The sequence below is a fragment of the Ceratotherium simum genome, chromosome 8 (assembly GCF_057802395.1).
Source record: "Ceratotherium simum simum isolate JZ-2026a chromosome 8, ASM5780239v1, whole genome shotgun sequence".
Lineage (NCBI taxonomy): Eukaryota > Metazoa > Chordata > Mammalia > Perissodactyla > Rhinocerotidae > Ceratotherium > Ceratotherium simum.
The window spans coordinates 41,951,418-41,979,175 of NC_141907.1; the positions used below are offsets into that span (position 1 = coordinate 41,951,418).

Consider the following 27,758-nt stretch of genomic DNA (forward strand, 5'->3'; position numbering starts at 1 on the left):
TATGGTCCTCAGGATGACAGAGGGATTTACTCATTATCTTGGGGCCCTGGCCTCTCCATTTCTTACTCTTCTGGGTAGAGCTGATAATGAAGGAAGAGGGTGGGGAAGGGGCCACAGTTACTTCCTTGGCTCACAGGGCATCAGGAAGACTGTTCTAGCTCTGGGCATGCAAGGGTTAAACACAGGAGACGTGGGCTCCGAGGGGCACTAGAATTCTCAGAGCTGGTTCTGTAGGGAGGGCAGAGAGACACAGAGGTTATGTTGGTACTTCAGGGCTCATGCAGGAGGGGCTTACTGTCAGACTGATGACTGTATCTCAAGGCATGCATGGGCCCTTCCAAGAACTTGATCGGGGACCTAGCAAGTGTGGATTTATTTACTGTCTTTTTTTTTTTTTTTTTTTAAAATGACTCCTAAAATTCTAAACACTTCAGGTTTCACACACCTGGACCCTCCCCAGCCCTACTCTTGGTGTTTATGAAAGCAGGTGTGGTTGAGGGTAGAGGAAGCTGGAAGAGACTGGGGTCCACATGGGTCACACCAGGAAGGAGTGATGGTCAAAAAAAGGAAAAATGACTAAGAGAAAAGGATGTCTGGTTCTTTGGCCCAAAAGTTTTCGTTGGCCTGAAGAAATGGGCCATTTCCTGCCCGGTTCCTTCCAAGACCAACCCCACAGACTGGCAGTGGGAAATCGCCTCTGTTTACTTTGTAGGGGTTGTGTTCTAATGCCAACGAGTCCTGAGAGCCTGTTCCTCCGTGATGGTCTCCAAGGTGAAGACAACTGTGAGGAATGTGAGCAGACTACGACAGAATTCTTATGTAAAATTTCTTCTTAGCCTTTAAAAATATTTGTGTGTTTTATAATGGATAGAATATATTGATACAGTAATAAATGTATAATTTATAGTTAACTATACATAGGACAGACATATGGACTAAATTCTTTATTGATAGAGGTCTGTGATCAAAAACGTTGGGAGATTATAGCCCTAGGGAGAAGACACTTCCCTATTCTCTTTAAGTTCCCCTTTTAAAGCTTCTGGGTGATAAGGTCATCAAAAACCCTCATCTTGGTTAAACGTGGTTAAATTCATAAGATTGTTCAATGTTTTGGATCTTTCCTTCTTTACATTTCCCTCAACTTGATAGTAAATTAAGATAATTGCTTTATTTTTCTCTCTTTTTCAGCTACTAGCCCAGTATTTCGTGTTTGTCTAAGCTATATTCCTTAAAATTTCCTTCAAGAACTCTTTTGCATCAATGGAGTGTGGAGGGGGAGGGGCAGGGGCAGGAGAGGGGGAGGACTCTAGAGCCATGGCGACCAACTGCAATGTGTAGACCTTATTTAGCTCGTGATTCAAGCAAACTAAAAAGAAAGTTATGAGACAACAGGGAAAATTTGAACTGACTGGATACTTGATATTAAGGAGTTATGGTTGTTTTTGGTGCAATATTAGTATTATGGTTACATCTCTTAAGAAACTTCATCCTTTAGAGATAAATACTAAAAAGTTTGCAGGTCAAATGATATGATGTTTGAGATTTGCTTCAAAACAATTCAAGGAGGATATAGATGAAACAAGATATCCATGAATTGATAACTGTTGAAGATGGGTATTAGGGTACATGGGGGTTCATGATACACTTCTCTGTACTTTTGCATTGAGACTTCTATTACAGAAAGTTCAAATGAAGAAAAATCAACCAAACATGAAACGATCAGTGAGGCCTCTAATATCTGTTAAAGAAATCCACTTTGCCTTTCTTCCACCTGACACAGTCATGTGATCCAAAGGAAGGCAAACACCAATTTGCTAAGCATCGGAGTAGTATTTTGAAACTCCCAGGTTTTGCATTTTAGACCAGAAAGTGAACAGTTTTGGACTGGAGTTGCTTTACTGCTGGCAAAAAGAGAACTTGCCAATTCTCAAGGAGAAAAAAATAAGACCATTAAACAGGATCACTACGCTCTTTGGACATCAAAGAATCATTACAAAGCAACATTTTGATGAGTTAAGTGTAAATGAATCAGGAACATGCGGCTTCAATTTCCTTCCAAATACACAAGTTTGAAGATTTAAGGAAAAATGCCCTATTAAACACGTGGTGAACTGCCATGCTTCGAAAGATATTGAGAGAGTCACTGAACCCAAGTGAGTCCTGGCTTTGCTCCCTGAGACTGGACCTTGTTCCTCTCTGTTGGAATACAACTTCTCCACCTCACCCCATTTCCTCTAAACCCTACCTCCTTCATTCCAGCTCCTAATCCAAACTCAATTTCAGATTCTCCAAAACATATGACAAGAAAAATCCAGAGCAGTGGCATTTTTTTTTCTTTTCAATTTTGATGAAGAAGAAAAAAATCTTTGAGACTCAACTTGGAAAGCATTTACTGGCAGATCCATAGAGCTCACTCTGTTGGTTTAAACTTAGAAAGTGCTGGGAGTAGTTAACACAGTGAAAATGAAGTGAGGAGGAAATGGATGCTGAGGTAATCCCACTGTACTCATCCCCCTCCTTCCTTATTCACACGAGAAAGAATCCAACTGCAACCATCTAGACGTGCCTCACGTGGATCTCCATTTAGGGCAAAACTTTTTTTAAAAAGATGCTCCCCCAAGGTTATGTAGTTCATGGCCCAACACCTGGCCCAAGTCTGGCTGAAGTCAGCAGGGAAAAAAAGGAGTTAAGATGAGTCCTGCTGTGTGGCCTTGACTTAGAGAAGGGGAAATCGAGAAGCCGACCAGGGCCTAATGAGCGATATACAAAGCTAAGGCAAGCAATCTTCTCACTTGAAAGCCTGGAATGCCCAGCTGGTGGTGTGATTTAAGGCTCTCTCTGGCCTCTGAGCCCCAAAGTGAATGTTCTTGCTGCAGGAAGACAGTGCAATTTGTCAGGGGTATGTTTTGCAGGTTGGTTTGAGAAACTTCTGCTGGGGAGGTGGTGGGTGGTTGGAGTCCTTGGACCTAAGACACTTGGTGGGTGTTCTGCGTCTCTGACTTCTGAGCTTCCCAGGAAGACACACACAGGGCTGCCTCATAACTCCTGCTGATCTTGGCAGTTTCTCCAGGAGACATCCTTCCATAGCCCTAAATGACTCAAGTTGCAAAATCAGAGTCACTCATTTTCATTTCCCGAGCACAAAGCTCCAGTGGGAATAAACCTTCCCCACTTAGAACTGCTATCTCTACGGGGGTCAGGGGGTAAAGGGTAATTATTCTCTGCAGATACTGGCACGAATACTGCTCGTAGTGATGCCACTTACAAACCAAAACTATTTGACCATAAGCTAGAAAGAGAGCCAACACTTTCTGACTTCCTGAGAAGTCACACAGCTATGGCAGTAACACTAGTTTTAGGGACAGGTCATCCTCTAGTGACCACGCCTGGCTGTCTTATTGATAATTGTGTCTCTAAAAGGACAGGTATCTACTTTGAAAAGTAGGCCTCCATCTTACTGTGCACACACTCAAAACTCAGACTTAATGCCACGGGCATGAACACAGCCTCCATCAGATTATGAAAAAAAGTGAGAAGTATTTTCAGGGGTTGGAAGAGCTAGAAATTTTAAAGGTGGGGGAAAGATGACAAAACTTCTCAATTTTTGGTAAATGGCTTTTGAGAGTTGGGTGTGTACCATAAAATGCATCTCACCACCCCACCAAACTCTAAGGTTTTTTCCCTGGGATTCTTGCTAAATGAAATATTCCAAGAAATGCTACAAAAGCCACAGGAGTTCATTGGCTGGAGCAGCAGCCATCTCAGGTATTTGGGCACAGTGCTGCTTTCTGCAACAGCTGAGATGAGGCTAGCTGGCATCATTATGAGCAGGATCAACACTCCCTGCCACAGAAACCAAACCAGGGTCTTCTTTATCACAGCTGGTAATGTTTAGGAACTGGCCGAGACAGAGGCATATTCATTTCATTCAGTTCAATTGAAGTCTGAACTGTGCAGAAGCTGGGCACACAGGGGATCACATCTCTCAAGCTCTCCCTCCAAGCACTCACCAGGTAGAGGAGACATACCCAAAAGCTGCTGATGAGTCCCAGCACAGAGGAGCTGCAGAGAACAGAGTGATGATTTTCCACAGGGGAAGTCAGGGTGAGTTGACATCTGAGCTGGATCTAAGGGTTCTTAAATGGTAGTACCCATAAGGATCACCTGGGGGCTTGTTAAGAATGACAATGGTGGGACCCATAAGAAACACCTGGGGATCTTAAGAATGAACTTGGATACCCCCTACCCCAGATTTTTGTTTTAGTAGGTTTGATTTAGAGCCCAAGCATCTGCATTTTAAAAAACAAACCCAGCCCCTAATTCTGATGCCGGTGGTCCTCAGAACCCACGCTGCTCTAAGGCTTTCACCTACAAGTCTCTTCATGTGTGGGGCTGTAAATAGGCCCAGGAAGATGAGAGTCTGTATCCATGTTCATGCCCGTGAGACTGAAAGTCTATTCACTAAATTTGCTTTGGGGTCTAGGAAATTTGGAGAGTTCATGGGAGTCTAGGGGTGAGGGCTTGTGGAGGAAGAAAGCATTGCCCTTTGCCCCTGTGAGACCCTAATTGAGAAGATGAAATTTATATAGATAAGAATATACCTTTGCAGACCCGAGAGCAATCCTAGGCTCCCTGCCCCTAAACTACGGACTGGGACTCCACACCAAAAACTCTGGTTTTAGGCTTCTTCTGTGGAATTCACTCTTCTGCAGGTCAAGGCACTAGGGGACAAGGGATATGTTTAAAGGAGCTGCCCAGGGTCATAAACTACTGTCCTCAAGGCCAACCAGGCAGGCAGAAGTCACCTGCTGGACTGGACAAAGTGTTTTTATTTTTTTGTGTGTTAGATTGAATTTTAATGCCTTTAGACATTATATATATAAAAATCCAAACCAGGAATATAAATATTCTTCACAGTTGATTGAGTTCTTACCGCTTCCTTTTGTTTTATACCTGAATGATTTTCCTGTCTAAATAACTCCTGCCTGGGTCCTGTGGGCACTGAGCTTGAGATGACCCACCCCCACCCCAGCCACATACTAAATTTGACTCTGTTTACTGGGTTAACTCTGGTTTTCTAGCTGGGTCCTGGGGAAATAGGACTCAGATTGAGAGAGCCTTGGTATTAAACAGGAAAAGGAAGCACAGGGGACACAGGGCAAGCTTCATCCAAGGCCAGGACACCAACGCTCAGACTAGGGTGGCAGAAGGAAGCCTGGCTTCCCAGCGCCTTCCCAGTGAGTCCACCAGCTCTACCTGCCTTGAGATCCTAGCGGCCTATGGTAGTGAGAGAAGAGTCTCTTCATCTCAGGGACACGCAGCCACCACCCTACTGCCATGGATCCCAAGAATGCTCAATGGACCCTGCAGTCCCATTTACTGCTCTCAATTGCTGTTTTTCAAAGCGTTGGTGACAACCACAGCCACCTCCCAACCTTTCTGCCAGTGCTATTTACCCTGCCTGAAATGCTTTCTCTTTCCGTCTCGGATTCTGCCTAGTTCCTCCCTCATGACTTCAAGATCCAGCTCAAACCCCCAACTTCTCTAGAAGCTTTCTCTGACCAATTTCACTGAAGCAGACAATCTCCACCTCCTCTCAACTTATTACCTACCCTACTTTTTAAAGACTTACCTTCTATGCCTTGAATCATTGTTTATATTTCTTATCTATATAAATTTCATCTTCTCAATTAGATTCCCAACTCCTTGAGGGCAAGTACCCTGCCTGATTTCTTACTGCCTGTGTTCCCTATGGCTCCTGCCACAGTGCTGAACTGTGACATGAATTCACTGACTTGGTCGTGATCACCAGCAGCACCTCGTAAGAGCTGCACAGGCTTCTCTTGTAAAGCATTCCCAGTGACTGGAAGCTTCCCAGAAAGTGCTGTCAAAGTAATCTGGGAACACTGTCCTGGCAATTTCCCGGCGTCATGCTTCCTGGACTGCTTTCCATTTTGGAAAGAATGGTCTGCTTGTGGCCACCCCGCTCTTCAACAGAAAAATTGCCTTTGATGCACATACTTGTGGAAAAGGAAACAGTAAGCCACTATGAAGACCTTTCCTTCAGTTAGACTATAAAACTGACAGTAACTCAATGGAAAGGCTCCTTAGTAGCACCTGTAGTGGGCTGAATGGTGGCCCCCAAAAGATATGTCCCCCCAGAACCTGTGAATGTGACCTTATTTGAAAAAAGAATCTTAAGGATGCAATTAAGCTAAGGATCTCAAGGTGAGATCATCCCGGGTTATCCAGGTGGGCCCTAAATCCAATGACAGGTGTCCTTGTAAGAAGAAGAGAAGACAAAGACAGAATTGGAGAGGACACACAGTGGAAGGCCATGCGAAGACGGTGACGGACGCAGAGGTTGGAGTTATGCAGCCACAAGCTAAGGAATGCCTGGAGCCAGAAACTGAAAGAGGCAAGGAAAGATTCTCCCCTAGAGCCTTCCCAGGCAGTGTGGCCCTGTCGACACCTTGATTTCAAGCTTCTGGCCTCCAGAACTGTGTGAAAATAAATTTCTGTTATTTTAAGCCACCAAATGTGTGGTAATTTGTTACAGCAGCCCTAGGAAATGACCATAGCAACCAACAAGGATAGCAGATGGGGGCGTCGAGGGTGGGGGCGGAATGCTTTGCATTAGATTTCAGAGATACCAACTTCAGCATCCATGGAGAGAGGAAGAGACCTTTTCACAATCCCAATTAGTTCTGCCATTGTATATTTTTCTAGGAAAGCTTCCCAAATGTCGTTATTACCCCAGAGATGCTCACTATTCAGGCTTAAGCCAGATACTTTCTCTTTGAACCTTCTTATCTAAGGTAGACTGGGGTTACATTCCAGTAAGGTAGTGTTACCCTGGCCCCTGGCCCCTGGCCCCATAAGACATTAACCACAACCCTGCTCAGAACAAGCTTAATATGTTGTCTTCAGCTTACAGGAAACCGTAAAGAGAGGAAGGAGGAGATGGCTGAGACATATAGTTAAAACCAGTTGAAGGCAACATGGAGTCTGACTTGACCTGACATAGACCCTGCAGCTCATTATACGCCCATTGTAATATATCACCATATTATGGAACACACCCACCGATGCCATGACCATTTACACTTGCCATGGCAATGGCAGGATATAATCACATAAGGAAAGAAAAGAGGTGGCACCCTTGTTCCCCTGAAAAGCCTTTCCAGTTCCCCGAATATCTATGACTATTCCTCCCCTTCATTACCTAGACCCCTTATAATACCTGCTTAATCACCCCAGGAGCTGAGATGTGGACTTAAGAACATAGTTCCCACTTCTCCATTCTTTGGCCATTGAATAAAGCTTGTGCTATTGAATGTTCAGCTTCCAGCTCGTTTCAAAGTTGCAGCACCGAACAGAGGAAGAACCCAGGAGGAAGGGCAAGAGACCCTCCCTCAGGTCTCTCCCCAGTTGGAGAGAGAGTTCCATTGGTAAAAGAATGACCAGGTAATCCTGAAATACAGGGTCCTCAAAATAAATGACCTGCCTCCAAGGACCTAGGTCATTTGCTCTTCCCTCTACTTACCAAGCGTTTATAGGGCATCTACTGTGCTGACAATTTGGTTAGTCTGGCCCTAGTTATCACCACATATTCATGGGGCTATCTCTATCTAAATAGGACCAGCCAACCTTTTCTAGTCTGGGCTCTATGAACTCTGGAGTCCCCCTTTTCATTTGCCCACTGACGCTAATTTACACACAAGCCAACTTCTGCTATTTTTACCTGTCTGGTTAGTAAGGAGGAATACATTTTTGTAAATGCTCCAAACACTGAGCCACACCCAGCAGCACTTTTTATATGATTGCTAGAAGCTCTTCACATCAATCTACAATCCTCTTTCAGAGCTTACTAACAAAAGGAGCCAGAAAAATATCACTGTAGAGGTTGGAGATATGAGTCATTTCCTTTTATAGAAGAGGTCATGTAGGAAAATGTCTTTATTTTTTCGAGATGCAGAGTAAAATATTTACGGATGAAATGTCGTGATGAGTACTATTTACTCCAAATCACTTCAGGAAAAAATAAATGAGGCAAATCAGGCAAAATGGTAATCATTAAATCCAGATGATAGGAATATGGGTGCTCAAAAACAACAATAAAATGGACATATATTTTTACGTATAGGGTTATCTTTCCTCTGTACTGATACTGTATGTGTTTTCAGGTGTGGAGACCAACTGTTTCAATAAAGGGAGATGTCTGCTTGCAATGAGAAATGCCCGATAGAGGCTGCAGATCTGTGCACGCAAGCTCTGTTCTGAACTGTTCTTTGATTCTATTTATGGAAGGTGGAGAAGACACGTCTATTGAGAAAAAGCAGAGTACAAAAAAAATTAAAAAGCAGTGTTGGCATAGAAGCGGGGAAAGAATATCTGGCTGGGGAAAGCACTGCATCAATAAGACGGTGTTTTTTTTGCTAAGTCACAACAGCTAAGCACGCTGCTTTAAACTGCTGGCAGGGTGTTTTGTCCAAGTGTATCTCGTGCACGTGGAATTTATTCCTCTAAACAGATATACCAGCCAGTGAACTGACTCCAGTCCCACCCCCGACAGACCCGACACGCGAACCCAGGCACGCACGGTCAGAGGGGACTCACAGTTCTGAGTACAGGAAGTGGAGGTTGCCCACATTGTCAATGTAATTGGCAGGGCTGAGCCAGGGGAGGACCAGCAGCAGAAGCGCCTTCATTTTCCAAGCAGGGTGCTGCTTTCTTCCTGGCCACTTTCTCTCTGTCAGCCGCAGGGCCCCAGCCCAGCCAAGCCCCTTTAAACAAACCTTGCCATGTCCCCACAATCAGCAGATCATAAGGAATCTGACGAAGAGCCCTTAGATCAAGCCACGCTGATAAATCACAGGCCTGTAAGAGGACTGCCCCCTCTGATTCTCAGATGGGGAGATATGAGAACAGAGGGACCCACCATGGTTGGCGAGAGGCTTAGGCTGAGAGCAAGAAAGCTGATGCCTGGGAAGAGGACCTGCCCCCTCCTGCAGGATGCCGACTGGTTCTTGGGAAGCAGCTGGTACATTTACATCACTGGCTGGGAGCAGATGGGCTGGAAACTGAACTGCGTTAGAAGAGGGCATGAGCATGGCACATTCAGACCCCGTAGGGTGAATAAGCAAATAATCAAAAGCTGTCAGACAGCTTGCTAGAGGAAGACGCTGTAAGCAATTAGCATCTTTGGAACACAGCCTGGAGATTGGAGCTCAAAGTGAGCCTTCAGATACTGCAACACAGAATGCTAAATATGAGCCAACTCCGCCTCTAAATGTATACTTAGAATATGCATTTAAGATATTTTACCTACCACTGTCCTGACTACACTGACAGGTGTAAGAGCAGTGATGGCTTCCTTGCTAATTTTGAAAATTGTCCCTATATAAGAATAGGCTGTGTCATTCTCTTTGAGAATAACAAAGAGCCTTGATAGACAGACATAAAGTTCTTCCCAAACAATGTATAGGCTCCTGTTCTGTGAGGAAAAGAGTCACCCCCTTCTTCCTTCTCCCTGAGTAATTGAATTAAGCTCTGACACTGGCTGTAGAACCCTGGGCATTTCATTTAAGCTCCTGAACTTCAGTCATCTCATCTTTGAAATGGAGCTAATTATGCCTTATCTGCCTGGTCCAGCAGAGGCTGGACCACATCATCTCTTCTGGCTAAAATCGATGATTCCAGACTGTACACCTATCTTGACATTAGGACTTTTTTGCATGCCTAAGCTCTGGAAGGCCACAGAAGCCCCTAGGACTCCCCCCACTTCTACCCCATATTTAAGAAGATTAAAATCCACTTTGCCAACTCAAGGCCTAAATCTTAATAGAAATGGCTCAAAGGGATAGTTACATTAATGACAGCCAAGCAATTACAGCAAACCACACTTGATAGGAAAAGACCAGAGAAAAATCTGTGGGATAAGACCCACTATGACGAACCACGTCATAAGTAGGAATTTGGCAGCAGAGATCTGCATTTACCTGAGGCAGGGCTAAAAAAGTTTAAAGATAGTAGACCCTTATAATGCACAGATTTAACTTCTACAGTTTAGATCTGAGATAAGCAAGTTTGATGAAGCATGATATGTATTAATTTATAATTTTGTTGAGATCCTAATTTGAATTCCACTCCCTTTAAGTCTGATATGCAAGAGTGAGTCAGAGCTAGTAAAGAGCCGTAAAATGGAAGTTAGGTTTGATATTTAGATGCTGGAGTCAAATAGGCTTGAGTTTGAACCCTAGCTCTGCCAGATACTAGTTGTGTGACAGGGGGCATGTTGGTTAACCTCTCTGAACCTCCATATCCTCCTCTGTAAAAGAAAGACAATAATAATAGTGATTAACTTACAGTGTTATTATGCAGGTGGGATGAGATAATGCCTATAAATAAGTGTTATAAATGAGTGTTAGCTATTATTATAAGTAGTTATTAATAACTAATAATAATAGGGAATGAACCTAGCTGGCAGCTTAGCACCTATCTCCAAAAGCCTTTCTTATTCTTGTCTTGTCCTTTCCTTACCCCTGCACTATTAGGGACATGACATGTTACAGACTTTTCCTGAATATGGAGTTTCACCGAGTCCTGAGACATGCCCTTACTTGAATGCCCAGGATCTGCTATAGAGAACATAACTCATACGCAGCATGGTATAGAACAAAGGCTGTAGGAGGCATAGTGTACTGGATTGTATTTCTGATAATCTTGGACATATCACATTGCTTCGCAAGTCTCTATGGAAAGAGAAGAATGTCTGCCCTTTCACCTCCTTGCATTTCAAGAGGATAAAGTTCATTATCGGATCTGAACACAATATAAAAACAAAGGTATTGTTTTTAGCTGTTGCTTATGTAACTATTGCAAAAACTGCTGGCTGCCTATTCAATATCTAATCTCCTCTTCTTCCTTTTCACAGAGCCCAGGTTCTGCTCATGGCGGTCGTGCACGCAGCCTCTCTCACAGATGGGTGGCCATGAGATACAATACTGGCCAATGAGGTATAAGCAGAAATTACTGGGTGAGGCATCCCAGAAAGCTCTTTAAGGAGGGAGTCTCAGTTTGCACATTGTATTTTGCCCCTCCTGCCTGGTTCTTCCTACTGTTCTTTCTTCCTGAAACTTGGCTGTGATGCTGGAGTTAGAGCAGCCATCTTTGTTTTTCTTTTTTCTGTGAGGAAGATTAGTCCTGAGCTAACATCTGATGCCAATCCTCCTCTTTTTGCTGAGGAAGATAGGCCCTGGGCTAACATCCGTGCCCATCTTCCTCTACTTTATATGGGATGCTGTCATAGCATGGCTTGATGAGCGGTGTGTCAGTCTGTGCCCAGGATCTGAACCAGTGAACCCTGGGCTGCTGAAGCAGAGCGGGTACACTTAACCTCTGTGCCACCGGGCTGGCCCCAGAGCAGCCATCTTGAGATCATGAGGTGACAAACTTGAGGATGAAAGCTAATCTGAAAAGCAGAAAGAGCCTGGATTCCTGATGGCATCATGGCAACATCATACTAGTTGTGGACTTCCTATCCCTAGACTTTGTGTTAAATGAGAAAAAGAAAACTTTTATGTAGTTAAACCAATATAACTTGAATTTTCTATTACCTGCCATCAGATGTAATTTAATAACTAATACAATCCTTTGGAAATAAAATCCTACCTTCAAATGGTCATGGACTGCTCTGTAGCTTCCTTGCCAGTAAACAGTCCTAACCCTAATCCTTGCCCTCAGGCTTTGCCTATCTAAGGCCTATTTATCCTTAAGTGTCATCTCAGACATCATCTATCACCTCCTGTTTTCTTATCTCTTTTCTCACCACTAAACAGGGAACTCCTTAAAGGCAGGAGTTCTACTGGTCTTCTTCTCTACCATATCCTCACCAAGTGCCTAGAACACAAGAGATGCTCAATAAATATTTGTTGAATGAAAGGGAATTCAACTCAGTTAAACAGTCTATTTTTTGGACCAATCTTTCTTGCTCAGAGGCAAATTAGCAAAAGAGGACTTCAAACTTTACAAGAGCCATGGCAAGGGCTGAGCACTTATACAGATGGATAATAAATGGCCAGGAAGAAAGGAAAAAGGAAAGGAAGATGTCTGGGAATGAGTACCCAGGAGAATGCTGATTCTTTAAAGAATTGCTTGGAGCATAATCTGATAGAAACTCAATAGTTCTCTCAAAAAGTAATGCAGAAAAATTGCCTCATTTCTTCCATGCCCAGGAGAGCTAAAAGAGGCTCTCAGCTAGGTAGGGGCCAGGAAAAAGTTGGGTTCAGGGTTGGAAAGTCACATGAAGGATGTACGTGAAAGCACAGTTATAGTGGAGCTGTAGAGCCAGGCTGAAATGCCCAACACGACTTGTAACCTACCCACCTTTCCAGAGGGTAATCTTCCCCCAGACCTGCACTCCAGCAGTAAAATCTTCTTGTGCACAGTAGACAGCTAGCTGAGCCTGTGTCGTACTGAACACACTACAGAAAAATGGCCCCTGAGAGAAGTAAAGGTTAAGAGAGGCTCCAGGTAGGTCTTTGGAGAGGAAACTCCCAGGACATTGGATGCAAAGTTAATGAAGAAAACAACCCCAGATAGCCTTCAGTCATGTGTGCCAACTGCCTCACATTTTCGCTCAGAGCTGTTTTCAAAACACTGAACAATGGTCTCTTTATTCATGCTAGTCAATACTTAAGAAGGATCAGCTTTACTATCTCTCATTTTTATTGTCTTCCCTAAGAGAGAAACTAAACGGCAAAGTCACTGGTCCCATGAAACAACTCAATGTGCGTGTGATTTCAACTTCTCTCCTTTACCTTTTGAAAGGTCATTTCCTCAGAGGCAGAAACCATGGCTTGTATAGATTTTTCTTTCACTCAGGGCCTGGCCTATTGTGGATCCATGATAAATATTATATATGCAGATGATGATATTACACAATGAAGATGTGATCTTGAGCCCAAGATAACTCCCACTCAGGATCAAGGAAGTGAAAGCTTCACCTCCCCACACCCTCTCACTGACGGTCAACAGAGATGCATGGGATTGGTCCTCTGCAGCATCCGGTTACACCTACTGCCAATGTCCCTCAGTTAGGAAGGCTGCCATTCGACTCAACAAGCCCATTGCTCTCATGGGAATTCTTTGTGGTAGACCAGTGTGATGGAAGTCTGCAAGTGTCTGAGAGGTCAGAAGTCAACAGATTTAGCCAGAAGATTCTAAACGTTAGCTCCCATGCTCAGATTCATCACCAGAGAAGAGCTTTCTAGTCTGAAGTCAGAAACAATTGTCCAATTACTTGCTGGTCCAGCCAGTCATGCATAACCACAGTTGACCCTAAATGTTTTACTTAAGGATTTACATTCAGCTCAGGGCTGAAATAGTAAGATAACAATGTTTACAAAGGATATGAATTCTGGAGAAAACAGCAGCATCCCTGACTTAAGTCTGCTGTTACAATTAGCGTGGTCCTATGGACAGGCCATGAACAGAGACCTTGGCTGAGGGGCAAAATATTTCTCTAACACACTTTAGTTCTTTTCTAAAGAGACAATGGAAACATTCTAAATGTGATTCATTTCTGCCAGAGCTTTGTATTCAAGGAGCCAACTGAAATAAATTCCCATTTTACAGGTGGAGAAACCTAAGTGTGGAGTTTCCCGTGAAGCCCAGGACTGTTATCTCTCTATAACCCACTGGAAGGGAGTGTGTGGATCCATGTCAGTTGCCTGGTGGTTTTCAACTAGAATTATAGTTACGTTCTCCATACTAGGTAGACTCTCAGCTTGCCTAGTTTATATTCATTAAAGTGCCATCAGCTGAAGAATTTTTTTTTAACTCATTACATTTCAAGTACCTAAGCTGAGATGCAAAATTTATAAACAAAGCTATCTTCTAGTACAAACTCCCATACGACAACACTATGACTCTCCCTATGACAACACTCCCATACAAGCAACCACCGACCTGGAGGCCTCATCTAGAAATGTAAGGAAAACACTTGCCTCCTGGTAATCTCTTAGTTTTCCCAGGTCGAGGGTCCAGAGGTGGTACCTACTTAATCTTCATATCCCTTCTGAGGGGAGGAAGAGGTGGTCTACTGGCCCAGTCATAGGCCCAAGAGGTCTTGATAGCTCCAAATTCCCAATCCTTGCCAATAAAATGTCCAGGGGCTGGCAGGAGAGGAAGTGTATATTAAGCATTGATGACTAACATATACAATATATTTTTGGAAATGTTGGTTTCAACCTACTTAGGAAGCTGAAGTGTGGAGACAGTCAAGAGCAAGTGTTGAGGCCCCACGCCTCCTTTATGTGGGAGCTTTCCTCTCCACAGAGATCTGCTGATGGGTGCCTGTGAAGGACTGAGCTCGCAGCTCAGAGAGGTGATTTCAATTTGTTTTGGGTTCTTTCCTCACTGTTGTTTTTCAAATGTGCACATCATCATAGGCTGAGTCTTCATCAAGCCTTTAGCCCCGGCTTTCCTTTTTGTTATTTTTCTTTTCTTTTTTTTTTTTTTTGTGAGGAAGATCAGCCCTGAGCTAACATCCATGCTAATCCTCCTCTTTTTTTTTTTTGCTGAGGAAGACCGGCTCTGAGCTAACATCTATTGCCAATCCTCCTCCTTTTTTTTCCCCCAAAGCCCCAGTACATAGTTGTATGTCATAGTTGCACATCCTTCTAGTTGCTGTATGTGGGACGCGGCCTCAGCATGGCCGGAGAAGCGGTGCGTCGGTGCGCGCCCAGGATCCGAACACGGGCCGCCAGTAGCGGAATGCGCGCACTTAACTAAGCCACGGGGTAGCCCCAGCTTTCTTGAGGCGTGTGGGTCACACAGCCTGCGCGTCCGGGTGAATGAAATTCCCACCGAGGGCAGGTGAGATGTGCTGTGTCATCTTTCTCCTGGAGACCCCATAGGTCCCCAACAGCCTCTTCCCAGCCCTTCTCCTGCCATAATTGTGTTCTAGCCTCACCCTCAGATCCATGTGCCATCTTATCCCTATTTTTAGGGATAACCTTGGCCCCAAATCAGTGCTTGTTGAGGAGATGAGGAGGAACTGCTGCTTTCACTTTCCCTCCAGAGAATGCCTCCATTTCTTTCCTTCTTTCTCTCCTATCTTACCCCTCCCCTGCAAAACTCCTGTGGTAGGCAGAATAATGACCCCTCCCGCAAAGATGTCCACCTCCTAATCCTTAGAACCTAAGAATATGTTACCTTACCCTGCAAAAGGAATTTGCAGATGTGACTCAGTTAAGGATCTTGAGATAAGGAAATGATCCTGTGTTATCCAGGTGGATCCATTGAGTGGATCCAATGTAATCACAAGCACCTTATAAGATGGAAGTTGGAGGGTCAGAGCCACAGAAGGAGATGATGGCAGCAGAGGTGGGGGTGGGGAGAGACCGGAAGATTATATGCTGCTGGCTTTGAAGATTGAGAAAGGGGCCACAAGCCCTCCCAACACCTTGATGTTAGCCTTGTGAGACCTGTATTGAACTTTTAGCTCTCTGAACTGTAAGATAACACACTTGTGTTGTTTTAAGCCACTAAGTTTGTGATCATTTGTTACAGCAGCAATAGCAAACTAATACAGCTCCCAAACACAAATGTATGGATTGCAACACTTTGGGAAGATGAGAATGTGGTGTGTGGAGGGAGCTCTACCACAGCCATTTCTCTTCCTCATGCTCCTCACCTCCCCTACCCAGTGTGGTCCTGTCTTGGCCCTGGCTCTGCATCAGCACCTGTCAGCATCAGCTTCACCTCCGATCTAGACTGACTTTCCTCCAGACCATGCCTCTCCTAGCTGGGCAAAACCTTCAGCAAATGTCACAAGTAGACTCCCTTACCCTCTTCTCCTCTGGCCACACTGCCTTCCAGGCAACCAGAGAAGAGGGGCATCCTAAATGCCAACAATAACAGAGGGTCAGAGACAACCCACAAACTCAAGTTGGATGCATTTGGCTCAATACCTTGGGGAGCAAAAGGAGTTCACTGACATAATGAGTGTGGAAAACGTGCTAAGCACTACATCCAGCCCATCGCTTTGGATGCAAACTTCCACGTCAGAGAATCTGCACGTCCCCAAAGACAAAGACTCAGATTCACAACCTGAGGTATGTGACCTTTAGAAAAAACACCGGCACCTGCCTCTTGCCCTTGTCATGAGAGAAACCAAGATAAACACCAGCTTCCAAATTTCCTCTTACAAAATAATGGTGGTATTATTGCTCACCCTTTATTAAGCACCTTAAATGTTCTAAGAGAGTACCTCATGTGGAACAAGACCCAGGACTGTCCCTGGGGCCATCCACACAGGAAAGCGCAGGAACATGACAACGTAAGTGGACAAAATAAGAGTCAGACAGGTGAACGAGTGATGCTGGCCACAGCAGAGGTGGTCACACCATCCTTCGGCCGCCAGCGTGTGTTCCTTGGCTGAAAACTTAGCAGAACAAGTTGCTTGAAGGACAAAAGTTTTCTAAATTTCACCTTTTAAAATTTAGTTTAAAATACCTCACATCTCCTCAAAGAACAGGTAGGCTTTGTCAATTCTGTCACAGAGGAAATTCTAATAATTGTGGGTCAAATTGGGAGACTTTTTTTTCTTACATGAAAAGACAAGCAATGCCCACCAGGAAATATTTTTGGGGACCGTGAGCCTCAGAGAAGCTGTTCATCTGATCTTTCCTGTATCTTTCACATTTCAAAATGTACACATATGAAATAAGCCAGTCGCAAAAGGGCAAAGAGTGAATGACTCCTCTTATATGAGGTTCCTAGAGCAGTCAAATTCATAGAGACGGAAAGTACAATGGTGGGTGCCAGGGGCTGGAGGGAGAGGGGAATGGGGAGTAATTGTTGAGTGGGTACAGAGTTTCAGTTCTGGAAGATGAAAAAGTTCTGGAGATAGGTGGTGGTGATGGTTGCACAACAATGTGAATGCACTTAATGCCACTGAACGGTACACTTAAAAATGGCTAAAATGATAAATTTTATGTTATGTATATTTTACCACAATAAAAAAAACCCCTATAAACACACACACACAACACAACTCTACCCCGTGCTGTTTCCTCACACGGAACCACAGCCATAAACACCTAAAATGTTTCGTATTTTGAATGAATCCTTTCATTGGTTGCAAAGAAGAAGACAGAGGAACAGGTATCTCGTGGAAGCCCCAGGGCAGTGGGGACAGCCCCGCTCTCGGGAGACAGATGAGTTCCACCGGGCCAAGGAGGAGGCCTTACCTGGTTTGAAAGTGATGCTCGAGGTCGCAGCGTTGCACCACCTCAGTGCAGTGCTCCACGAAAGGGCAGGCCACCGTCAGCTTGTTGAGGAGCTTCTGGACAAGGATGCTGGACTTCTTGCAGTGCTGTAGAAATACAGGCTTTCGATCCACAGGGCAGAAGTCCTTCTCCACCAGGAAGTTGGTGAGGCAGAGTGTGCAGTAGGTATGTCCACAGGGAGTGTCTAGAGGGTCCAGCAAAGCTTGCAGGCAGATGTGGCATATGAGGTCATCGTCCACATCTTTGGTGTAGGTGTAGAAGTGGTTTTCCTCAAGGGAGTGGGCTTGGCCACACACTACACACAGGGCTGTAGGGCTGCAATCCGAGTCATCGGCCGGGTCTGGCTGGCTCATGGTGGGCTGGGGGGACAGTTTGACAGGAAACCAACCCAGTAAAACAATATTTCTTTGGGAGCAAATCAAGATCTTCTAGGAGCCATCCACAAACCTAAAAGAGAACAAGACAGCTCATTTTTGTTTTCACAGGAAACTAAGACCGTTCTTATTATGGACATGAGGCAGTGCTGCCAGTGGACAGGAACTGGGCTATGATTCGGAAGGCCAGGGTTGAGTGCCCACTCTGGTGACTGACACGACCTTGGGCAAGCGACTTTGCCTTGTTATGCCTCCGTTTAACCATCTATCCCAGAGGGAATAATGTTTACCTTTAACATCCTCTTGTTAGTGTGGTAAAAATCATTTGGGTAAAATCTGGGAAACGCCTAGAGTAACTTAAAAGAAATACACCCTAAGAAATGTAATTTTTTAATAAAACAGACCAGTGATTTATAAAATTCTCTGTCAGATCAGGACAAGAAGAAAAACAGTTAGTGCTCTGATGGCTTTCTCTTATCTATTTCCTCACCTTTCTCCAAAATTCAGAAAATGTAGGACCATCAGAGTCTTCAACTAAATCATCTGAGAAGAATTAAGAGCTGTTGAGTCTTATATTTTTATGCTGGTGAAAGCATTGTTTCCTTCAGCATGCATTCCGTTCACTCAGTCAGTCATTTAGTGGTTAAGTGGGCTCTGGAGCCGCACTGCCTGGGTTCAAATCCTACCACCACCGTGGACCAACAGTTTAAGCCTCTGTTTCCACATCTGTTAAATGGGGATAATAACAGCCTACCTCATAGGATTGTTGTGAAGATTAAATGAGATATGATATAGAAAGCTCTTAGATTTGTGCCTGGCATATAGTAAGAGCTCAGTAAATATTAGCTGCTATTCTTACATGTATTTGTGACAAACTCATTTTGTCTCCAGCTTGCCTTGGAAACTGAAAGCTGTAGTCTCTATAAGGCATCTTTTAGCTTTGTTCTAATAGTCCTTTTTTATTCAACTATATATATTTTTTAAACCAGTAAATTGTATTTTCCTTTCATATAGGAGTCCAAAATAATGGAGTTTTCAACAGGCTTGATAAACATCCAGGAGGTCTCTTAGATAATGGGTCAATAAATATTTTTCAAGCACCAACTCTGAGTTAGGTAGTGAGTTGAGTGTGGAGACCTTTGAGAGAGCTTTAAAGGACACACATCTGCTCTCATGGGGTCTCCCGTCCAGGGGAGGTGTACATGAACACAAGCATTAGAAGCCCAGGTAAGCAATGCAAGCAAAGGTATGTGCCAGGAGACTTTGAGTCAACTCTCATGACGATTAGGAATCCCACACTCTTCACACTCCAACTCAACTTTCTTGTTTTCTGAAAGTAAATGGAAAGACTTTAAAGCTTTCCACAGGAACATAAAGACACGTGCAGAACCCAACAGGAAACTAGCCACATTTGGAAATAGCACAGCAGTCACAAACCACATTACATCTTCTTTCTTTTCCAAATAAAGTCCGAGGTTGTTTGGACAAACATAGCCTTATCTCAAAAAGAAAATACATTGACTTCAAACTTTCATTGGATCAGCTTCATGTTTACATTTCTGCACTGAGCTAATATGCCTAAAAGAACACTCTGGTCAAGAGGTTGAAGTAAAATGCCCCAAATGTGAAAACATTTAGAAATCATAGCATTTTATTTAGCATCAAAAGAGACACAGAAGGCTAAGGTAGAGAGTACAGGAGGGGGTGAAGTTGTTTCTAGTCCAACTTCATGGAAACCTACACAGCTGCTATTTGCCCTCAAGGCTGATAGAAGGTACTGGAACCACACAGGAAATGCTTTCGGTGGCATGAAAAACAGCTGAAAAATAAACATCAAAATGGAAATGGGCCACTCAAAAGATTATCATCTACTATAGGAAAAAGAAAGGTCACATATTTTGAACTAAAGCTCTAGATCTTTTCAAGTTTCTCTGTAAGAGTTTTCTCCAATACTCCCACGTGTTTCCGTCCCATCCATTCGTTCTCATGGGCTGTACTGGAAAGTGTTGTAGGTTGTAGCTCTGGTTGTACCACTGAAAAAATAGCTTCACAGTTCTGGGCCATTCCCTTACTGGTGGGATGGTGGAGATGGACCAGATTTTTGGTTTTCAAACTGTGCTCTGGAAGGTGTTGATGCCTCAGGGTCTTCTAGGAAAGGAAAGAGGGAAGGGGGAAGCTTTGCCCACTTCTCCACCTTACCCAGTCCCAGCTCTACTTCTGTTTCTTTGACACATCATGTTCCTTATAATATTTTGTTCAAAGAACCTTGGCTTAAGAACAAAATAAAAAAAGCAAACCGCCAAATTAGACACTGTAAAGTCCCTTTCAGAAGTAGAGTTCTATGATTCTGTGCTAATAAAGTGGAGGTGTTTTGTTTTGGCCGATTGGCTGTTTGGAAAAATCCTTGTTTTCTTTGCTTTCTAACAGCTTTTGAGCATTTACCATGTGCCAGGCACTGTGCTAGGGGCCTTATACATATTATGTCATTTAATCCTCACAAATCCTCAGGTTTTTTTGTGGGTTTTTTTTCATTGAACAGATCAGGAAACTGAAGCGTGGCATGTACGTAATTGCCAGTCACATCAAAAAAGAAACAAACCCGGAAGGCGCTGCTGACTCCAGTTTCTGCTCGTAACTATTTTGCTACTTTGTCTCCCAGCATCTTTCTTGATTATGACTAGTCAGAATCCAATAATGTAACTAACCAAACATGAAAGTCCTAGCAAATTAGGTTTAAAATCTCTTTGGGCCTCATTGCAAGTAGGTTTTCCCAAGATCTCTGAATAAAAAGATTCTTTGACTTTACTGAGTGCTAACGTGCCTGAGACAGAATGAATGGAATGGGGCAAGCAAAAATGGCAGGTTTTAGATCCAATTCCAATTCTGTTTTCTTCTCTTTTTTGTTTTTTTTCTGAGAGCAATTTGAATTCCCTGGCACTTACCCATGTGAGTAAACCAGATTCTTAATATAATATTAATGTAAACACTGCTGTATATATTTTCTGACATTGCTTTAGACTAAACAGATGCAGATTATGAGAGAATTGACTGAACAAGCAGTTTGGGTTCTAACAAAAGAACTAGGTAGACTTTAAAAAATATGATTCATACCATTTACCTGATGTCTCTTATTTCCTGTTCACATCTTATAAACATGTATGATGTATCATGGTTTGAGACATATAAGTGCCTTGCTACTGAACTGAGAGGAAATTATCAAAAATCATTAAGGCTTAGAAGGTAAACTATTTTCTCCCCCCAAAATGAATGAGAGAGCCTGTCAGCTTTGAGTCCCTTTAGGTTTACTGAAGAGTCAGCCGTCAGCACTTCCGACTCTGGCTGAGGTGAGGAGAGAAAGCTGTGATGTGGCTTTTTTGCAGTCTGCAGTGAGAAAGAGCAGGGAAGTGGATTCCCCCCTTGGGTACACTGATGGGGGATGGGGATGGAAATCTTACACTTCCTTAATACAACCAACCCTACTGTGGCTTAGGAACCATCCTTTCTCCCTCTCCTCTGATTTGGGGTAGAATAGAAGCCTGAGGTGACTTTTAGAGATATGTGTAGTCCACACAACGTATTGCTGAGAAGTGTCAAGACAAATAAAAATCTCCATCTCTGTTTGTCCTGAATACCTGTTTCCTTTCCCATCAGTTTATGGTCTCGCCTGAAACCTGTACAGAAGCTCCTCTGCCTAACTTTCAAATTCTGAACTTCCGCAGCTGACAACAAAGAGGGTCATTAGAGGTCATACGTATATTGTCACCTAAACTGAACAATCCAATAGTTTTTTCTGGGGGGTGGGGGGTAGAGATACAGACTGTTTGAAACTAGAAAAATTTCTGCATGAAATAACCTACCAGAACAATGGGGTCCCTGGTGTGCTACTGTCCCGCTAATTCTCCTTTAAATGCACGCTGGCTTTAGAGAAATGGCTATCTGATGAAGTCATTAGAATAAACCATATACTACACTGGAAAGGCGATGGATAAACATATTATTTGGCTGCTGCACTGACAATTTCACATTTTCCTCCTACTGCAAGGACAAGACATGACTCTAAAGCATCTCTTGAATAGTTGCATGAGTCAGTTTTCCAACAACAGTAAGGGACTTCATATTATTAAAAAGAGTCCACCCTTATAGTCAAATGGCAGCGTGTCCTGCATTGGTACTTTAACCCCGACAAAGATGAAACATTGTAGCCGTAGACTGTTTGGGTTGAAAGGGAGCCTTGAGAGATGGTCCTTAAATGAAACAGGCCCTTATTACTCTATAAAATAGATCACTCTGACTTGGAATTGGGAAGTCAAGTCCACAAGTTGAGCAAAAATTTGTCTCTCTAGAACTCACCTACACCCTCTATGGGTGCCAGTAGTATCCTAGGAGCTATTTAGAATATCTCTAATTCCTTAAGTCCTTTAATTATTTGAAGACAGAACTCACGTCCTCCCCCAGGTTCAGCAGCCTCAGGTTCACCCGGCTTTCCTTCAGGTTTCCAGACTCTATGAGCCTGACCACTCTCTTCTGCCAGCTCCTCAATTTATCAGTGTCCCTCCGACAATGGATGGGTAGAATGAACCCCTAAACTCCAGGACAGACTGAAGTGGGAGTAACTGCTCCCAGAGCCAGAGACTGCGTCTGCTTTCTTGGTGGCAATAGCATCTACTGCTGTTACTGCAGTCCTGCTGGGGGGCAGTTGGTGAGCAGGAGACACTGCCCTGAGGCCTGGAGGAAGCTATAAGCAACTCTTGGCCAAAGAGGAAAAAAAAATCAAGGGTAATAAAGTAGAAAAGGAGGGGCTTTTAAAAACAAAAACAAGGGCTATGAACACAGTTTAGAAAAATGCTAAGATATTTAGTGGCATTAGGTGGATTTATATAAACAGAAGGAAGTCCTCAATGGCTAAACAGTTCGGTGTTAGAATCCTCAGTGTATAATCCAACTCTGAGAACGAATGGTATTTGGGGAATTTGGGGCTCTCGCATTTGTTTGTAAGCATTCCTGATTTCGATAAATCTTGTTGTTCTAAAATGTACTGATGAAATAACACAACAAAAGAGAAATGGAAACCATTTAGACAAATGGCAAATCAGAGATAATTTTTCCCAGCCAGAGCACAAATGTTGATTAACTTCCACTGAAATTCACTAATAAAAAGTTAAAATAGTGACAGGCCAAGGGCAGCTGATGAAGGGGCAATGGGATGAACTGGAAGTCTCACAGCTCCAGAAGCTCCTTACCCGTTTCTGCTCACCCACTCAAAAAAAAAGATGTACAGTGCTGGAGAAGGAAAGTGTCCGAGGAGGTGTACTAGTAATCTTGGACCATTAGGGTTCTCCCCTTTTGGGGGGCGGCATCTGCTGGAAAGTCTTGCTTATGGAAAATTCCTACTTGGCCCATGACAAACATGTTCAGAAAAATCCACTGATGACATTCCTAAATAACAGGTACTTTTATCCCACTAATGTTGTGCCGAGCCATGTTGCACCCTGAGGTGAAAGGAAAATGTGCGTCCCGATATACATGTTTTCGTGTATTTTATATAATGGTTATTTTTTTTCCCAGCTCATTAAGCTAGTTGAAAAAATGTGAGAAACATGAAAAGTAGGCATATTAAAACTTACAATATCATTTTAAGTTTAAATATTTTATTTATACTAAAAATAAATTTTTTTTCACAGTTTTACTTTCCTGGCTTTAAAGGAAGCAAGCTCATCAACACAATTTTCAAAATTTATTGCTTTGCTTATCTCATTTTCAATTGAGAAAATTGCCATGTTTGACAATTTCTTTTGATTAAGTGATAATCTTAAATAATTTTTCAATAACTTTAGCTACTGATCCTCTCTTTATTTAGACAAATTTTGATCTTTTGTTCATCATGGATTTTTTTTTGCATTAATTTTGATTTTTTAAAATAATGGATTAATGGGGGCTGGCCTTGTGGTGTAGCAGTTAAGTTTGGATCCCGGGTGCAGACCTACACCACTTGTCGGTGGCCATGCTGTGACGGTTACCCACATACAAAATAGAGGAAGACTGGCACAGATGTTAGCTCAGGGCAAATCTTCCTCAAGCAAAAAGAGGAAGATTGGCAATGGATGTTAGCTTAGAGCAAGTCTTTCTCAACAACAACAAATAATGCATTAAAATATTACTTATCATGATTACTGAGTTTTTTGGTGCCCCCTTAAATTTTGCACCCAGAGGCAAGTGCCTCTTTTGCCTCATCTTAATCATGGTCCTGAAACTATTATTTTCAAAACCCAAGTAAAGAGAGTGGGGTGTCAAGACTGTGGTTTGGATCCAGCTTTGCTACCAGCCGCCTCTGAGGGTCTCCATCTTTTCCTTGCACCTGACCTGGTTCCCTGCCAGGTGGAATGGCGAAACCAGGGATTTACAAACTCTTCACAGGTATGCCACTAAATTTTAATCAAGGTCCAAATTGATTGTTGCTCCAGCTGATTGTTAAACTTGACAGAGACACCAGGTGAGCAGTTTGCTGAAGGGTTCCTGAGGCAAGAGGAAGAACTTGCTTCAAATGAAAGAATCTAAATCTAATTTAACCTAAAGCCAGGTCCCCAGAATGATCACAAAATGATTGGATCCTGAAAGGGCTTCGTCTTGTGAGTACGTAGGAGCCCAGTCAAGTGATATAAACAGTTCTCTCCAGCAAGGACACTGTGCCGACCGTGCCTATATAAACAGTGGGAGGCTCTGCCCTACTGTGGTCGTGTTTGCTTCGTAATTTTTGCTGACTTATTTAATGTTGTTCAAAATCTTTTAATCCCTTCAACCAAACCTACTGTTTTACAGCGTGTCTCAAACACGTAAAGACTAACAACCCCTATGCCAGATGATTTCCGAGGTAACTTTTAGCTTCAGGAAATTGAGGTTAAGATGTGTTGTTGTTGATGATGCTTTAAAATTTGGATAAAGCTATGCAGGGCAGAATGGTTGCAGAGCTGGTTGCAAACTGGTCATTGAGGCCACACCTCAGTGCACAGCTCGCAGTCATGGTCAGGAACGCCATCCTGGACTCTGAAGACCAGACACATACCCATGGAGGAATCAAATGCACCAGTGCTGGTCAATTCTTCACACTGGTGGCCTCGTCTCTCTTTCTAAACACACCCATGGAGGAATCAAATGCACCAGTGCCGGTCAATTCTTCACACTGGTGGCCTCGTCTCTCTTTCTAAACACACCTATGGAGAAATCAAATGCACCAGTGCCGGTCAATTCTTCACACTGGTGGCCTCGTCTCTCTTTCTAAAATAATTATCCAGCAGGCATGTTTGCCTAACCACTGCCCTGGCTCTGGCTGGGACTCCTTAATTTGATTATCGGGAGAAAAGCAATTGCCAAAGTTAGGGTAAACTCGATCTTCCTTATTAAACAAAGTACATTTACAATTACATTTTAAATTATGGATAAATTGTGTGAGTCTTGGAGGTATCAACAAAGTGTCATCAATTTTTTGTAAATACCAACTGTGAACTTAGGTACATAAAAGGATGAACAAAGGCTCTGCGGGCTCTTCCTTAGCATATAGACACAGGGAATAGGGAGGAGTTAGGTGCTTTAGTGACCTGAATAAAAATAGTCACACACAGGATAAAAACTGTCTTCGAACCAAGAGCCTGGGTTGGAAGTGGGGGCCGGGGAGGCAGGGGTGCCATGTACACTGCAGAGGAAAAGGAGAGGGAGCAGAAAGAGGGCCGGTGCTTATGGGCTGCTGTGAAGGTCAGGGTGAGCTTTGCGGCTACTTAATATCTAAATCAATGATGTCCAGGAGGGAGTAAGCAATTCGTTAACACAATCTATGAATGACACTAGCCTGCATAGTGTTGCCAACACCAGAAAGGACAGAAAAAAATATATAAACGGTCTTTAAATAGGTTGAAATATAGTCAGGAAATTAAAGGAGAATTGAACTAAAAAGAGACAACGTCATACATCTGGAGTCAATAACTGAGAACATAGATATTCAGAAAGTGGGAAAAACAAGGGAAGCGATTAAGTGAAAAGAGTCTCAAGTGGCTAGCCAATTAGATACAAGTTTTAGAAGCCAGGGACAGTCTTTCACCAGCTCATTAGAGAGGAGCTTTGCCTCTCTTGACAGAAGATTTAACGGCCTTTCTCCTGGGGTGTCATGGTATACCTTTCATACCTGGGTTTCTTTGTAAGAACTCTGTCCCAGAAAAGATGTCCTTCCATTTTCCTGGTCTATCAACATGGTGAAACGGAGCTGACCCCCTGCCAACAACAAAAATGAAGGCAGAGTATTTTGCATTCACCAAGGGTTCTGTTCATGCAAATAGTTGCCATAGGATCCTGGGAAGGGATGATGCCAGAGGAGAAGCATGGAAAAGAAGCAAGCTGGCATTCTTCCACCCAAGGCTGAAAAACATCTCCAGGAAATGCTGATGGTTTTTAACAGATAACTAAGTTTTATGGAGGGAAGGGCAAGATGAAGGAAGATTTTTGAATTCTCATCATTTTTCTACTGTGTTTCAATTCTACAGGTGTTCACTGATCACCTGTTACACGCCTGGCATTTGTCTTCAATTCTTTGGGTGCTTCCATGGGGAATTCAATTTCATCTTCAGTGAATTTAAGTCTAACTAGGAAAATGGAACTTACATATAGAAAAAAGTGTTAAAACACCACAAGAGAATATATAAGAGTATGGCAATGAGCATGGTCCTCCAAAATAGGAGCCAGGGACAAGCTTTGGAGGAAAAGAGACAAGAGAGCAGTGTAATGTGGTCCAGAACAGTCAAGGAAAGTTCATGGAATAGATGGTCCTCAGGGAGGATCATGAAAGATAAATGCGATTTGGACAAGTGGGAAGAAATCCAGGTGAGAGAAAGAACATGAGCAAACTCCTCAATCAAGGAAGAGGAATACACACACTGGTATTTGGTGTTCCCACATAATGATCTGTATTTTAGATTTTAAAATTATTTAGAAGTTGCAGGATTTTGAGTTGGTAAGGATCTTAGAGTCTCACCAGGTGTGGGAATCCTCTTTATAACATCCCTGAAGTATGACTTACCAGCTTCTGTTTGAAACCCCTCCAATGATGGGGCGCCCATCAGTTTTCTAGCAGCTGAATGCCTCCTTCTTGTTACTGTGAACTTTGGCCCTTGTTCTGTCTTTCAGTGTAACATAGATCACATTCACTCCCTCAAAACATGACAGCCCACCAAAATTAAAGACAGCGCTGGTGATTTCTCCCTTGCCTTTTCTTTTTGTTTCTAGTTCTTCCAGTCGTCTTCTTGGGCAGTCCAGGTGGTGGTCAAGGGTCCACCCAGGATGCCCTCTAGTTTGTTAAGGTCCGTTTGAAAACAAGGCACCTGGAAGTGAACACTTCCCCAGTTGTGGTTTGATGGACTTAGGTTTCAGTGGAGTGATCCCTTCTTTAATTTATCTACTAATGTGACCTAAGATGGCCTTTACGATGTGTTTTTGTAGATAATCACACTACTGAGTGAACGAACATCGAGAGTCTTTAGAATATAAAACACTATTGTGCCTTGAACATAGAAATAAACAATGGTAGTGGTGAAGGCTGCCAATTCTAACTCTCTTTGCCTATATTTTGCCCAATATTTCAGCCTCCAAGTGGACAAGAAATCTCTCCATAAGTAGTGGGAGGGTCCTGTGTGTTTGAATGTCAGTTGAGGGGTGTAGTGGGTATAATGATGCCTCCTCCCCAAAAGATATGTCCACATCCTAATCCCCAGAATCTGTGAATGTGATTTTATTTGAAAAATAGTGTTTGAAGACGTAATTAAGGATCTTGAGATGAGATCAGCCTGGATTATCCGGGTGGGCCCTAAATCCAATGAAAGTATCTTTATAAGATAGAGAAGAGAAGACAGCCACAGAGGAGAAGGTGATACGAAGACAGCCAGAGATCGGAGCTAAGCAGCCACGAGCCAAGGAATGCCTGGAGTCACCAGCAGCTGGAAGAGGCAAGGGAGGATTCTCTCCTAGAGCCTTCGGAGGAAGTGAGGCCCTGACAACACCTTGATTTCACACTTCTGCTCTCCAGAACTGTGTGAGAATAAACTTGTGT

At 43.3% G+C, this 27,758-nt stretch overlaps 1 protein-coding gene across 1 annotated transcript in view; it reads right to left on the reverse strand.

Annotated features, from left to right (window-relative positions):
* The window catches only part of LNX1 (ligand of numb-protein X 1), a 115,055-nt gene that overhangs the window by 81,504 nt on the left and 5,793 nt on the right, over positions 1–27,758 (reverse strand). The window contains exon 2 of the mRNA XM_087434308.1: positions 17,259–17,744. Within this exon, the coding sequence (XP_087290434.1) occupies positions 17,259–17,650 (392 nt within the window). The 5' untranslated portion in view covers positions 17,651–17,744. The remainder of the gene's footprint in view (positions 1–17,258; positions 17,745–27,758) is intronic.